This window comes from Trichechus manatus, unplaced genomic scaffold (assembly GCF_000243295.1).
Source record: "Trichechus manatus latirostris isolate Lorelei unplaced genomic scaffold, TriManLat1.0 scaffold00153, whole genome shotgun sequence".
NCBI lineage: Eukaryota > Metazoa > Chordata > Mammalia > Sirenia > Trichechidae > Trichechus > Trichechus manatus.
The window spans coordinates 5,920,519-5,937,256 of NW_004444089.1; the positions used below are offsets into that span (position 1 = coordinate 5,920,519).

General features: G+C 36.2%; 1 protein-coding gene across 1 annotated transcript in view; it reads left to right on the forward strand.

Moving 5' to 3' along the window:
* Window positions 1–1,410: 1,410 nt before the first annotated feature.
* NBEA (neurobeachin) overlaps window positions 1,411–16,738 on the forward strand; it is a 685,423-nt gene continuing 670,095 nt past the window's right edge. Inside the window, exons 1-4 of the mRNA XM_023740363.1 lie at window positions 1,411–1,638; window positions 5,823–5,923; window positions 6,166–6,261; window positions 16,093–16,214. Coding sequence (XP_023596131.1) covers window positions 1,434–1,638; window positions 5,823–5,923; window positions 6,166–6,261; window positions 16,093–16,214 — 524 coding nt within the window. The 5' untranslated portion in view covers window positions 1,411–1,433. The remainder of the gene's footprint in view (window positions 1,639–5,822; window positions 5,924–6,165; window positions 6,262–16,092; window positions 16,215–16,738) is intronic.

Genomic DNA, 16,738 nt, shown 5'->3' on the forward strand with positions numbered 1-16,738 from the left:
AATCATTAATCACATATGTTGCCATTAAACCAAGTCTCCTTACTCTGTCACATTTGTGCTTTTTTTTTGTAAAGGCTATTACAAGACTTTACATGTTGCTGTATTAACCTTATTTTTTTAAGATTCATTACATCATGTCTACATTGCCTGTTAGGTTGTGCTGTCATCAGTTCCATATTTCTCCGTCTATACATGGAGGTTAGAAACTAGCTATTCTTTTTCTATTACATCGCTTGTATCTGACAGTCTAGTAAAATCAAAAGAGAAAATGAATTCCATGTCTTAAAATTTTACTCTTAATGAACTCAACATCTTTTAGTGATTATCACTTTTAAAGGCCAGACCCTTCTTTTTTAGTAATTTGTCCCGAATCCCACTCAGTTTTCTGTGCTCTTTGTTTATCTCCTTTTGCCGTTTTTTTTTTTTTTTTTAATTATTGTACTTTAGATGGTTTACAGAACAAACTAGCTTCTCATTAAACAATCAGTACATGTATTGTTCTGTGACATTGGTTGCCAACCCCACGTCATGTCAACACTCTCCCTTCTCGACCGTGGGTTCCCCATCACCAGCTTTCCTGTCCCCTCCTTCCTTCTAGTTCTTGTCCCGGGGCTGGTGTACCCATTTAGTCTCATTTTCTTTTATGGGGCTATCTGATCTTTGGCTGAAGGGTGAACCTCAGGAGTGACTTCAGTACTGAGCTAAAAGGGTGTCTGGGGGCCATACTCTTGGGGTTTCTCCAGTCTCTGTCAGGCCAGTAAGTCTGGTCTTTTTTTGTGAGTTAGAAGTTTGTTCTACATTTTTCTCCAGCTCTGACTGGGACCCTCTGCTGTGAGCCTGGTAGAGCAGTCAGTGGTGGTAGCTGGGCACCATCTAATTGTGCTGGACTCAGTCTGGTGGAGGCGGTGATAGTTGTGGTCCACTAGTCCTTTGGACTAATCTTTCCCTTGTATCTTGTTTTCTTCATTCTCCCTTGCTCCTGAAGGGGTGAGACCAGTGGAGTATCTTAGATGGCCGCTCACAGCTTTTAAGACCCCAGATGCTACTCACCAAGGTAGAATGTAGAGCATTTTCTTTATAAACTATGTTATGCCAATTGAGCTAGCTGTTCCCTGAGACCATGCTCCTCAAAGGTCTCACTCAGCCCAGTAATTCAGTCCCTCAGGGAGTTTTTTTTTTTTTTTTAATTAGAATTGTGTTTAGTAATTTCAGCTCTTATAACTCATTTTACGTATCTGAAACCCTCGAATCTTTGATCAAAATTAGTTTTTGACCAGAAGACTTGAATGTTTAAGAGTAGCTACGCTTTCTTGCTAGTTGAATTTTTGGTATTATTTTATTTTATTTTATTGTTATAAATAACCTTTCACATTAGCTGGTTATTGTTTCTCTCTGTTTACTTTCAGCTGGTTGGTGGAGAGTTTGACTTGGAGATGAACTTTATTATCCAGGATGCTGAGAGTATAACATGTATGACAGAGCTTTTGGAACACTGTGATGTAACATGTCAAGCAGAAATATGGAGCATGTTTACAGCCATCCTGCGGAAAAGTGTTCGGAATTTACAGACCAGCACAGAAGTTGGGCTGATTGAACAAGTATTGCTGAAAATGAGTGTTGTAGATGACATGATAGCAGGTATGGCTTATATGATAGGGGTGTCGTTTCAGTGATCGTAAAGAGTCACTTATTCTCTTTATGTTCAGTAAATAATACAGATTTATCCAAATAAATAAATAAATAGAAATGTATGGTAATCTTTATCCTTTATACTAAGGAAAAAGTTGAAGAATGGAAGACTTCTGGATTAATTGAATACCATTACTGATTTTGTTTTGCTAGGTTTTAGAAAATTTTAGTACTGTGGAGTAAGTGCTACACATCTGTCAGAAAAGTAGTTGTATGTAGTATTTCGTTAAACTTTTACATGATTAAAAGATCCTAACAGGGACTGCAGTTTTATAGTGTAGTATAATGAGCATCTTCAGCAGTATAACGGATGCTTCACCATACTCTCCTGGCTCCATGCCCTGCAGTCTGGCCTGTGGGGCTCATTGATGGGAGGTACTAAAAGCCTGAGGACTAACCTGGGGTGCCTTTCTGAAGAGTCCATTTCACTTTAGTATTTTGAGGGCATACTTTTGCATTAAACTAAACACAGGCATATTATGAAATAGAACATATACTTTGCATAAAATTTCAGGATAAAAATACTAATTTTTATGCTTGTTGCGGATCAGTTCAGGCAATAACTTTGAAATCTATCATTTTTCACTCTCAACCCTTATCCCCCTGTAAGCTTATTCTCCTTTGTGGTTAGATGCACTTCAGTCGAAACGCTGTGGAAGCATGGCCCCAGAGCAACAGCTGTTCCCAGAAAATAAGTTTACAGTTTGAAATGTTAATTCTCTTAAGCCATAAATCTTCAGCATCAGTATCTTTTGACATAAAAGAGTTTTGATAATTCTAAAAGTGCTAATTTAGCTCCTTAACAGTTTTCTGTTTTTTAAAAGTAGCTCAGATACTAGAAAATCCTCTGACATTTTGACTCGTGCATTTAATGAATTTTAATATTTATAGAAAAAACATTAAATGAGAAAATATAACGAAGAATGGATTAAAGAAGAATGTTTATTTAAATTGAAATAATATTAAAAATTTTTCTGTACAGAGTTTATTAAAATCATTTCTGATTGCTTTCAAGGGGGCATTTATCTGTTTAGAATGAGTTAGCATTCTATATATTGTACACTGGTGGTTAATGTGATAAAAAATAAGATTCCATCTTAAATTTCTGTAAAAGTCTTTTTAAAAAGATATGGTACCATATCTGTAAATTCTAGTAGTTATTTAAAAGGAATTTATATGTTATAAACTTATATGTGCATATGTTATGTAGTAGAACATCATGTGATCTTTAAATCTTCATGTCTGAGTTTGAGCCTTTAAATTTTTTTTTGGTAAGTGGCCAACACTTTATAGAGTACAGTTTGGAGAAGGAGCTAGAATTATAGGCATTGTAGTTTACTGGTATGTAATTTATGAACATTGAGATGTAGAGTGATAGTACCATGGAAGTTCTTATCTTGACCTTTTCTGTTATATACAACTCCTTAATTCTGTTATCCCTTCTTCTTAGTAATAATAATATTGATAACACTAAATTTTCACCTTTTGTTATTTTAAGCATTTTCCTCCAAAAGAGCCTGGTGATGAAAGGAGAAAAGAGAGCGAACATTAGAAAAAATACTTCTGCCTTACTTTTCATTATAGAAATTAAAATTTAGATAGCTTAGTAATGAAGAACCAAAGGCCCCACTAAACCAAAACCCATTGCTGTAGAGTTGATTGCGACTCCCAGCGACCCTATACGACAGAGTAGAACTGCCCTATAGGGTTTCCAAGCCTTTAATCTTTATGGAAGCAGACTGCCACATCTTTCTCCTGTGGAGGGAAAACCTCTTGGTTATCAGCTGAGCACTTTAACCACTGTGCCACCAGGGCTCCTGGAAGTCCCCACTGTTGTTGTTAGTTGCTGACTCATAGCGACTCTGTACAACAGAACGAAACATCGCCCAGTCCTGTGCCATCCTCACAATCGTGCTTGAGCCACTGTTGCAGCCATTGTGTCAGTCTGTCTCATGGAGGGTCTTTCTCTTTTTCACTGACCCTCTACTTTACCACACATGGTGTCCTTCTCCAGGGACTGAACCTTCCTGATAACTTGTCCAAAGTACGTGAGACGAAGTCTCGTCGTCCTTGCTTCTAAGGGGCATTCTGGGTGTACTTTTGCCAAGACAGAAGGCCCCACTAGTCACTGCTAATGTTTCATTGCTGGAAATGGTACAGCATGTTAAGTTCGTTGTCGGGTGCCATCGAGTAGATTCCAACTCATCGCGACTCCACGTGACAGAGTAGAGCAGCCCCATAAGGTTTCCTAGGGTGTAATTTCTACAGCAGCAGATCACCAGAGCAGATCCTGCAGAGCCGCTGATGGGTGTGAACCGCTGACCTGTTGGTTAGCAGCTGAGCACTTAACCATGGTACCACCAGGGTGCCTTTGTTAGTTTAAAGAGATCCTTTTCATTTAGTAATGTGAAAAACATCACTAGAATTTGGTTAAATGAATATAGTAAAATGACCAAAGGATTTTTAGCTAGTTCATATTATGAATTTTTTAAAAACAATCTTGTTTTCCTATAAAAGAAAACTTGCTATAATATAATTAAACTGCACTGCTTGGTTATGTTATATGTACAATAAATAGGAAATTTTTCTTTAAATACTAATGTAAGAAGTCACTTCTTTGTAGCATACGTAGGTGATGGGTAAGGGTCTGTGAATAGAAGTTCAATTAAAAAAAAATTGTAGGTCAACCTTTAAGGAGTCATTTGATGAACTCAAGCTGCCAGTACAGCTAGTTGCTTCAGAATGCATCATATTAATTCAGGGTTTTTAAAAGTACTTGATTTTTTTTTTCCTAGAATTTTTTCTTAGAAACAGACCTCTAGCTAATATGTAGCAATTATGAAAATGTATGTTACTTGAATGTGGAAACACTTTATTTCATTAACATGCTCTCTTTCAAAAAAATGGCATATCCATTGTCACAATTTTTATCATAGAAATTGCTTACTTGTTTTGGCTTTAGGAAAGAATGAATTACTTATTTATTGATGAAAATAGCCATACTAAATTTCTGTTTTTAGAATACATAAATAATAAATATTTTTAAAAGTGTCAAATTTCAGTTATTAATCTGTGATATTGGATAATATACCTTATATGTCAGTAACTAATTATTTCATTTTATCCTAAACTAAATTTTTTATTAATTGATGATAAACTGTTTAGAGTATGTGTGTGTATTGTTTTGTAATAGCTTGTATAGCATCTTGAATTCTTAGAAAGTACTTTAGAATTCTGAAAAGAATGATTGACAGAGGCACTACTCACAGTGTCAAGAGATCAGAAAGTTATCAGTGACAAGAAAATTAGATGTATAATTTCTCTCATTATTTGGTGAGCTGGTGTGTCTCTTATGCACATAAACATATGTATTAACATAATGGATATCACTAGTAATGCATTTAAATTACACTTTGACTTACAGACTAGTAGGTAAGAAAGAGGACTTTGGGCTATATTGCTTAGGTTTGAATCATGACTCTCCCACTTAGTAGATATGTGTTCTTGGGCAATGTGATTAAGTTATCTATGCCCCAATTTCCTCATTTTAAAAGGGGATAATAACAGTGCCTACTTCATAGGCTTGTTATGAGGATTAGTGAAATTAATGTATGTAAACCACTTGGAATAATGCCAGGCATGACTTAAGTGCTCAAACATTATTGTAGTAGGCCAAGGAATATTTCAAGAATATATTTTATTAAGAATAGATAATTCTGAAATAAAATATGATCAACCCTCACTTTTTAATTTGAAAATAACCAGTTTACCATGTTAAATCTTTGTACCTTTGCATAATTTTGCCTCCTTTTCTCTACTTTTAGCAGATGTATATAAATCTGGGAATATATGAAATTTATTTTAAGTATTTGCTAAGAAAGCTTAATTGGAATGGCATAACTAATAGGGAAATTATATAATTCAAATAAAACATTTTTGGTTATCTGATGACTTAGTAACTGTTATCTCTTTATTAGATTGTTTATTCATTAGGACATTAGCTATATTTTAGGCATCTATCTATATATATTTAGAAACGACAATCTACAGTTTTTGCTCTTTCAAAAAGTATACTACCTTGACAGATGGCAACTTATGACTAGAGTTCAGAATAACTTTATTTTCCTTTGAAGATCTTCTAGTTGATATGTTGGGGGTTCTTGCCAGCTACAGCATCACTGTCAAGGAGTTGAAGCTCTTGTTCAGCATGCTTCGAGGAGAAAGTGGAATCTGGGTAAGCCATGGTCAGAGGGGATCAGTATCAGTGCTTTAGTACTTAGTGTTCAACAGCTTGTCTCTAGAGGACCATAAACTTGAATTTTAAATGGAAATTGAATGTTCCTCTTAAATAGTTTGGTAAATGATTTAAAATTAATTTTCCCTTTTGTTAGAAAACATTCCAGTGACTAACATGCTATATTAAGTATCATTGCTAAATTTGTACAGTGACATTTCTTTGTTTTATTGTTTCCTCAGCCAAGACATGCAGTAAAATTATTATCAGTTCTTAATCAGATGCCACAAAGACACGGTCCTGATACTTTTTTCAATTTCCCTGGTTGTAGTGCTGCGGTAAGTTTTAAATACATGTTTATTTTTATTTTTATAATTTTTAAGTCAGGTCTATTAAGGAATAATTTGCATAGAATAAAATTCACCAATTTTAAAAGTACAATTTGATGAGTTTTCACAATGAATACCACGACAATCATGATACAAAACATTTTCATCACTTCCCAAAATCCCCTGTGTGATTTACTGCCAGTCATCTTTGCCCAGCTGTGGTCCCTGGCAACCTCTGGTTTCTTTTGTGTTTCTAGAGTTTTACCTTTTCTAGAATTTCATAAACTACAGTCATACAGTATGTAGTCTTTCGTGTCAGGCTTCTTTCACTTACCATAATGCTTGTGAGATCGTTTATGTTGTAGCTTATACCCATAGTTTGTTGTGTTCATTTTTATTCTGAGTAGTATTGCATTTTAGGGATATATCACAATTTAGCCATTCACTAGTTGATGTTTTCTAGTGTTTGGCTATTGTGAAAAAAACTCTTATGAACTTTTTTGTTTTTTGGTGGTGGTATATTAAAATTTATTTTACTTTTTAAGTCATGTTTATTGAGATGTAATGCTATGAATATTTGAGTACAGGTCTTCCTGAGGGGGCATAGCAGAAAGTTTCCTTATTTGTTGGGTAAATACCTAAGAATGAGACTGCTCAGTTTTGTGGTAAGTGTATGTTTGACTTCATGAGAAGCTGCCAAATTCTTTTCCAAAGTGGAGGTACCATTTTGGATTCCCATGAGCAGTGTATGAGCCTCCAAGTTACTCCACATCTTTGACAAAGTTGGTATTGTCAGCCTTTTAATTTGAGGCATTTAAATGGTTATACAATGGTACGCCCATTGTAGTTTTAATTTACATTTCCCTCATGGCTGATGATGTTGGACATTTTTTCATGTGTTTGTGGGGCACACTTGCGTCTTCTATTGTGATGTTTGTGTTCATATCTTCTGTTCCTTTATAAAACATTGAGTTGTTTGCCTTACTTCCTAAGAATTCCTTATGTATTTGTGATGTTCCTTTATCCAATATGTATTTTCCACATTTTCCCCAATATATGACTTACTTTTGTATTTTCTTAACAGTATTTCTTGAAGTAGAAAAGATTTTTACTTTTGATGAAGTTTAATTAAAACTTTTTTAAAAAATATTTTATGCTTTTGTAGCCTAAGAAGTCAGTCTAAATCAGGGTCACAATTTTTTTTCTCTTTTTCTTTAAGAAACTCTACAGTTCTAGCTCTTACACTTACATCTGTGATCCCTTTTGTCCATGTGTATGTGTGTGCGTCTGTGTTTTGGTATATAAATGCATAATTGTTCCATTACCATTTGTTGAGGAGACAATCCTTTCCACTTTGGATTGCCGTGGCACCTTTCTTGAAAATTAATTGACCACGGTTATGTGGGTCAATTTCTGGACTCTCTGTTCAGCCCTGTATTTTTATCTTTAATCCAGTATCACAGTATCTTTATTATTATAGCTTTATAGTAGTTTTTAAAATCAGGTATAATAAGTACTCCAACTTTGTTCTTCATCTTTATGAAGAACATAAAATATTTTAGTTTTTCTAGGTTATTTGCATTTCCATATAGATTATTGAATCAACTTGTCAAACTTTATAAAAAGCCTTTTGTGATTTTGATTGTGTTGTGTTAAATCTGTTGAACCATTTGAAGAGAGTAGATATGTTAACATTATTGAATCTTCCAATTCATGAACATGGTATATTTCTCCCTTTAGTTTTCCGTTTAGTTTTGCGCTACATTTGTTAAATTTATTCCCAAACATTCCATAATGTGTGTTGCTAGTATATATAAATGCATTTGATTTTTGTATATTGACTTTGTATTCTGAGATGATGCTAAACTCACTAGTCCTAGCAGATTTTTAGTAGATCCCTTAGAATTTTTTACAGAGATAATAATTTTATCTGTGAATAAAACCAGTTTTACTTCTTCTTTTACAATCTGCTTGCCCTTTTATTTCTTTTTTATTGCCTTTTTTCATTGGCTCGGACCAATATTGAATAAAAGTAACATCTCTTACTTGTTCTCAACCTTGGTGGGAAAGTGTTAAGTATTTCACCATTAAGTGTACTTTTGGTATCAGGTTTTTGGACATGTCCTTTGTCAGGGTGGAAATCCTGGTGATGCAGTCGTTAAGAGCTACAGCTGCTGACCTTTTTGAATCCACCAGCCACTCCTTGGAAACCCTATGGGACAGTTCTAGTCTGCCCTCTAGGGTTGCTATGGTTTGGAATTGACTCGACGGCAACGGGTTTGTTTTTTTGGTTTTATCAGGTTGAGGAAATTCCTTTATTTCTAGTTTGTTGAGAGTTTTTTCTTTTAATTATGAATAAGTGTTGAATTTTGTCAAATGTCTTTCCTGATTTTATTGAAATGATCATATAATTTTTTCTTTTAGTCTTAATTAAACCTTCAGATACTATGAGATTTCCTATTTGCTTATTCATTAAAAACGTGTTTTCCTTTATGTTTTTCATAGTATTACACGAGCTGCTTAAAATGCTTATCTACTGATTCTAAAATCTGGACCAAAGTGGTGTGATTCTCCATCGATTACATTTTTTCTTGAGTGCAAGTCATATAGTACCATTTTTCTTATGCCCAGTAATTTTGGATTTTACTTTGGACATTGTGAGTTATATGTTGTGGTGGCTCTGGTGTCTGTTTCAGTCCTCTGAAGATTGTTGATTTTTTTCTTTTTTCTTTTTTTAAACAGGAATTTATGTTGGCTGACTTAAACTCCAACCTCTATCTTTTTTTTTCTTTTTCTGGTTGGCAGCATCTGGAATCTCTGATTAGTTCTTAAACTTTAACTGGACTGCTTAGTGTCAGCTTTGTGCATGTGTAGTTCAGGGGTCAACTGAGATCTGGGCAGAGTTTATATGTGGAGTGTAGGGCCGTTCTCTGTGATGCTCTCTTTCTTAGGAGTTTTCTTTAAATATGCCCTACTGTAGTCACTCCACGGAGCTCTGGTGGCTCAGTGATTAAAGTGATTGACTGCCAAGTGAAAGGTCAGCAGTGTGAAACTGCCAGCAGCTCCGTGGGAGAAAGATATGGCAGTCTGCTTCCATGAGGATTTACAGCCTTGGAAACCCTAAGGGGGTGCTATGAGTCGAAACTGACTCGACAGCAATGGGTTTTTGGTTGGGTAGTCACCCCAAACTGTCTTCTGCTTCTTCACAGCAGTAAAATAATGGATTTTTATCTAAGTTTTAACCACCTAGCGTGGTGGTGACTTGGGCCTGACGTTAGGCCAAGAGCAATAAAATACGGGAAACCCACCTTGCATCCTTCACTTCTCCCAAGGAAAGACTTCCCTGCATTTTTGTTTGCTTTTGGTTGCTGCCCAGAGCTTCCGGATGGTTTTTTGTTCGTTTAATTATCTCGACTTTGTGATGTCCGTTTATTTGGGAGGGTTGGTCTTAAACACGAATTACTCCTCCATTATCGGAGGCTATAACTAGTACCTAATTTTAATCATGAGATGAAGATGGGAAGTTTAGGATTTGCAACTGGGCGGTTGGTTCCAGTGTCAGGATCCAGTGAGACAAAGAAGTTAGACGCCAAGCACTCTTCAGTTCTAGTGTTGACCCTTTGCCTTTTAGTCTCTTCCTGAAGTTGAGGTATTTTGGTATGCTCAGACCTTCCTCATCACATTTCTTACTCTTCTTGTTTCACCGTTGGTATAGATGTGTTGGCACTTTACACGTGTATAATTTTTGCCAAAGAAGGGTTGGTCGTGATTTCTTGTTTCCTTTTCTTTACTGTGGCGGACTAGCCCCTTAATGTTTCTTGACTCTCTTGTATGTAAAGCAGTAACACTTGGTTATGGGATAGGGTTACTGCGAGCCTCTGATGAAATCATATACCAGTTAAGCAGTATAAATGGTAAATATCATGTAGAGATTTGTGGCTCTTTGGTTATTACTCTACGTCAGTATCCTGGCAGTATTCTATTTCATCAACTATTCTCCCCAATGGTATAATTTTTCCTTGCTTTTTTTATTGTAGCAACTTATATAACAAAACATTTGCCATTTCAACATTCTTCACATGTACAATTCAGTGACATTAATTATGTTCATCATCTTGTTCAACCATCACCACTATCCATTTCCAGACTTTTCCCTCACCCTTAACAGAAGCTCAGTGTCCCCTCAGCCATAGATTCCACTTGCGCTCTCCTTCTCACCAGACCCTGGTGAACAGTAATAAACTTTGGTCACTATATACTTACCTATTCTAGATGTTTCACACAAGTGCAATCATAAAATATTTGTCCTTTTCTGGCTGACTTATCACTCAGCATAATATTTTCATGGTTCATCCATGTTGTAGAATGTATCAGAACTTCATTTCTCTTGATGGCTGAGTAATATTCCATTGTACGTATGTACTACATTCTATTTATCCATTTATCTGTTGATGTACATTTAGGAAGTTTCCACCTTTGGGCTATTGTAAATAGTGCTGCAGTGAACACAGATATGGTAGTATCAGTTCATGTTCCTGCTTTCAATTCTTTTTGGGTATATACCTAGGTGTGGAATTGCTGGGTCATATGGTAATTGTGTTTAACTTTTTGAGGAACTGCCAAACTTGTTTTCTACTTCCCTTAACTGTTTGTCTGAATCTTTTTTCAATTATAATTCCCACCAGTTGCAAAACAATAAGAAAGTTAAAAATGTAGTTTCCAGATGAAAATTAACTATTTTACATAGCAAATTGTCAGAGTAGAACACATACGAAGTGTATATTGTGGTATTTCCCTGAGCAAACACTGACACAGTACTCAAGGAGGCAAGATCTCTCTGATGCAGTAGTTCTGTTTACATATACAGTGACACCCAAGAGAGCAGGAACCAGGATTGCCTGGTTTTTCCAGATCTGGCAAATTTTCTGCCTTTGACAGGGTGCAGTCTTACCACTTTTCTGTCACTGTTCAGTGGAAAATATTTGAGTTTCCCTTCCGTGACAGGTTTCTGCCTTACACAGCTCTGGCTTTCGAAGCTTTTACCATATAGCTTTTAAAAATACATTTTGCAAAACTGCTGCTGATCTGACATCTGGTATATCTCAGTGGGAAAGGAGACTGATGTGTGTTGACAGAAATGTAAACAAGCTGCTGTCTTGTTTATGGAATCAACCAAATTTAGCTAGCAAAATTATGAATGTTTTCTAGCAATATGCAATGCATATACACATACATGCACACACACATGTGTGTATGTATATATATACATATATAAATACATGTAGATAACTTTATTCATAAGTTGTTAGTAGTGTATGTCTGAATTATTTTTGTTCCTGGGATTTTGTTGGACTTTTACAATCTACACTCCTTTGCCTGATTTCCCTTGAGTCATTCATTTCCTGGAAGGGTAGTTTGAATCAAGAATATATTTATGGAGAGTAGAAAGCAGGGAAAGAACTAGAACTTTTTACAACTGTTATTTAACTCACACAAACTATATAGGACAGACGTTATTATTTCTGTTATACAGTTGAGAAAACTGAACCTCAATAATGTAACATTGCTCGAGATCATAAAGCAGAATCACTGCTGGAGCATAACTTTGCCTGCCCTCAGCACAGTGGCTACTTCTTTTCAGGCACGTTACTTCTGCTATTGAACTGCTAAAATCTAGATAGGAGCCCATTCTGAAATCTTACCATTAGGGTGTTTGATAATCTGCTTCTGGGTGAGTAAGATGCAGCCACATTTTAGTAGCAATAAGAGGGGACATACTGTTTGGACCACTGCCAACACAGTGCCTTTGGTTGACTAAAATTGTGACAACTCTTTCTTCTCCTCAGAAATAACCGTATACGTTAGGCCTTGTGAGTTGTATTTTATATCGTGAAGATCCCACCCTGTGCTCTGTGCTGCCTCTATTTGAGCAATTTGATAACATTTGCTTATTTGGGGAACTAATTGAAGTCTACAGAGTGATTCATGTAAAGATGAATGACAAATGTAAGGGTTTTTTTTTTTTTTTTTTAACATACTTTAAGACTTTATGGATATACTATTTAGATTTGCCTTTTATGATTATGATATATTTCATGAACCTGCTTAATTAAGAAATAGTGCACTTTTCTATGGAATATTTCAGTAAAAGTGCACCATTTGAACACTGAAATAATTTCTCTTGCAAATTATAATAGAAAAGAACATAAATTTGGAGTTCGCTCCAACTGAGAGTATCTGAGTAATGGAGGAAATGTGAAGATAATTTAAATCCAAAGTTAAAAAGATAATCCAGAGCCATATCATTAACAGCATGGGATGAGAAGGAACTCTAAGGAACCTAGGGAGTGGGTGATGAGAACAGGCAAGAATGGTTTGGGAGTGAATGAGGCTGGGTTTACTGTGCAGGGTTAGCTTCTGTGCATTGAGTAAGGGGGATGTGTGCAGGAGTTAAAAGTGTCGGAAAAGGTTAAGTATGCAATGTACATTGTGTGGTGCGCTCTGGTCAGGGAGATACTTAGGATCAGGAGGTTGAGGAGTACCCTCCAAAAGTGGAAGTTTATTAAGTGTAGTTTGGTTTAGTGAAACTCATGAAGGTGTTAAGAAGTGGTAAAATTGGCAAGAGTTGAATTTCACTAGCAAAGAAACAATAAATGAGGTTAACTATTTCCTATTTAAAAAATCAAAATTAGCTATGTTTGACAATTATAGAGCCTGAACTAATTGCTTAAACATTAAAATCTGAAAAGATGTTTATTTGGGAATTTTTTATTCATTTTTAGAGTTTCATCCTTCATTTGAAATTATGTGTGTGTGTATGTTTCTGTGTGTGTGTCTTTTTTTACAGCAAGCGCTTATAAATCCATGGTTACTTTGAGATTATTTGTTGACCACAGATTGAGTGTTTTCTATGTCATAGATCACAGTGCTGAGAGTGTAAATTATATTCCTGACTCTTGAAGAACTCTAATGGATAAAAACCCACCCATTGCCATCAAGTCAGTTCTGACTCACAGCAACCTCATATGACAGAGCAGGACCGCCCCATAGGGTCTGGAAGGCTGTAATCTTTACAGAAGCAGACTGTCACATCTTTCTCCTACAGAGTGGGTGGTGGGTTTGAACCTCCGACCTTTTGTTTAGTAAGCAAGCTTAGATCGCCAGGTCTTTCTCCCACAGAACCGCTGGGTGGATTTGAACCTCCTACTTTTTGGTTATCAGCCTAAACGCTTAACCACTGCACCATCGGGGCTCCTTCTCTAATGGGTAGACAGATGCAAAAATAACTTGTTAAACAATAAGAGTTACAAGTGCTTTAGTGGGTTTAGGTACTGAGTGCTATGGGAAAACAGTGAAAAGAGAAATTAAGATGGGGTGAAGTCTAGGAAAGCGTCACAGAAGAGGAACATATTAGCCTGGTCTGAGGGAGGGAACACGGGGAGCTTACTGGAGGGAGAAGTTTTTTGAGCAGAGGCAGTGTCCCGTACAAGAGAGGGGAGCTGCAAAAGAAGAGTGAACAACAAGTCTAAAAGAACAGCTGAGCTATTTAGGAGTACTTTGGGAAGTAGGGTAAGAGTAGAATTGACAGGTTTGTTGGAGCCGTAGTATGTTTGGGGAGTCTTGTATAACCTGAAGAAATTTGAATTTTATTCTGTATGCTAAGGATTTTTAAATATGGAAGCTACTTGGTTAGATTTGAGAAAGATGAAGGATTTGTGCAGGGAACAAAATCACTTATAAAATCAAAATGGATAATTATCTCTTACGTGTAGATATTGTGGATATCTCCTCGGAAAATAAGTATATCCACTCAGATGTTTCTTGAAATCAAGTAATCGACCACTTTCACATATATTCCTTAGGATGGCTGGATTTTATTTGACTGCTGTTATATTATCCGTTTCCTGATGAGTGGATCTGAATCATTTTTAGTCATAAATTTCAATGTTTAAGGTTATGACTGATACACTGATACATCTCATGCCTTCCCCTCTTTTGTTTCAATATTGTGAGCACTATGAGCTTCATCTCTTAATGTTCTTATTTTTTCAGTATTGATTCTGTTAACATTCTGTAGCATAGTTGTTTTTGGCTTTTAAACATTCAACCTCCTCTAATCAAATGAAGTGTTACTGAAAACCTAACATAAACCTTAGAAAACTGAAAACACTGAGGTGTATGTATGAGGAATTATGTGTTGGTAAAACTGCAGGGGGTTTTCTTGTAGTAAAGTATGAAAACCAGCATGTAACCTAGAGGTGAAACTTAATTCACTGAGTTTTGAAAATACAACACTTCTGTGTCAATGAATAATATTTATAGATTACTTTAATAGGTTAATATTTTCTATTTTATATATTTGATCAAGATTTTCTGATATTTATACTTTGATTTTTTTTAAAAATTTTTTCCCATACGAAAATTTATAGATACATTGTTATGTGACTCTAATTCCTCTTCCCGTACTGCGACAGCACACTCCTCCTTTCCATTCCTGATTGGCTATGTCCATTCAGCCAGCTCCTAACCCTCTCTGCCTTCCCAGCTCACCTCCAGACAGAAGCTGCCCATTTAGTCTCTTGTACCTACTTGAGCTAAGAGGCATACTCCTCACAAGTATCACTTTATGTCCCACAGTCCAGTCCAATCCCTGTCTGAAGAGCTGGCCTCAGAAATTGTTTTAGTTCTGGGCTGATAGAGAATCCAGGGACCATGCTTTCTGGGATTCCTCCAGTCTCAGTCAGACCATTAAGTCTGGTCTTCTTACTAGAATTTGAGTTCTGCACCCCACGTTTCTTGCTCCGTCCGGGACTCTCTGTTGTGTTCCCTGTCAGGGCGGTCATTGGTGGTGGCCGGGCACCATCTAGTTCTTCTGGTCTCAGGCTGATGAAGTCTCTGGTTTTTATGTGGCCCTTTCTGTCTCTTGGGAGAATACTTTCTGTGTGTCTTTGGTGTTCTTTATTCTCGTTTACTCCAGGTAGTTTGGACCAATGGATGCATCTTAGATGCCTGCTTGTAAGCTTTTAAGACCCCAGACGCCACTCACCAAAGCAGAATGCAGAACATTTTCTTAATAAGCTTTGTTATGCCAGTTGACCTAGATGTCCCCTGAAAGCATGGTCCTCAGACCCCTACCCCCACCACTCTGTCCCTCAAAGTGTTTGATTGTATTCAGAAAACTTCTTAGCTTTGGTTTAGTCCAGTTATGCTGACTTCCCCTGTAGTGTGTGCTGTCCTTCCCTTCACCTAAGATAATTCTTATCTACTATCTAGTTAGTAAATAACCCTCCCTCTCCCTCCCAACCCTCGTAACCATCAAAGAATGTTTTCTTCTGTGTTTAAACCTTTTCCTGAGTTCTTATAATAATGGTCTTATACAATATTTGTCCTTCTGTGACTGACTAAATTCACTCAGCATAATGACCTCCAGCTTCTTCCATGTTACAAGATGTTTCACGGCTTCATCGTTGTTCTTGATCATTGCGTAGTATTCCGTTGTGTGGATATACCATAATATGTTTATCCATTTGTCTGTTGATGGACACCTAGGTTGTTTCCATCTTTTTGCTATTGTGAACAGTGCTGCAATGAACATGGGTGTGCATATATCTATGTGACAGCTCTTATTTCTCTAGGGTATATTCCAAGGAGCGGGATAGCTGGATCGTATGGTACTTCTATTTCTTGCTTTTTAAGGAAGTGCCAAATCGATTTCCAAAGTGGTTGTAGCATTTTACATTCCCATCTATTGTTTTTTAATATGTAAAAACCGTATTTGACCTTAGTTACTATTGGTTTCCTTTAACTGATACTTTTGTATCTTTTTCCATTTCTTTGTAGGCAATTGCATTGCCTCCTATTGCAAAGTGGCCTTATCAGAATGGCTTCACTCTAAACACTTGGTTTCGTATGGATCCATTAAATAACATTAATGTTGATAAGGATAAACCTTATCTATACTGGTAAGTGATATCTTTAATTCTAGGATTTTTGTTTTTAATTACTTCAATTTTGCAAAGATAGTATCAAGGTGACATATTAAATAGAATATATATGTGTGTATATATACATGTATATATCTGTGTGTATATATACACATACACACATACTTATATGTATATATACTATGAAGACACAGTTAGATCAAGTTTTCTTTTGATTGTAAACAGCCTGCCTCACTATTTTTTTCAGTTGCAGCCTAAGAGTCAGGTCTTACAGACCTTTCTCTTTCTTGTCTGCTTCAGTATAGATCAGTCATGGGTCCTTAGTGAAGACTGCTAGTCTCTGATCAAGGGGAGGAAAAAGCTGTATTCGTGCCAGATTTCATTCACGCACTGTGGTCTGTGGTCAGCTGAGATCTGCTCTTAAAAATGTTAATACCATTTGAGAAATTATAATCAAGTAAGATGAGTTATTGGTAGACAAGTAGCAGAATGGATTGGTTGTAATGACTGAGAGCATGGTAATTTTAGTATTCCAATACTAG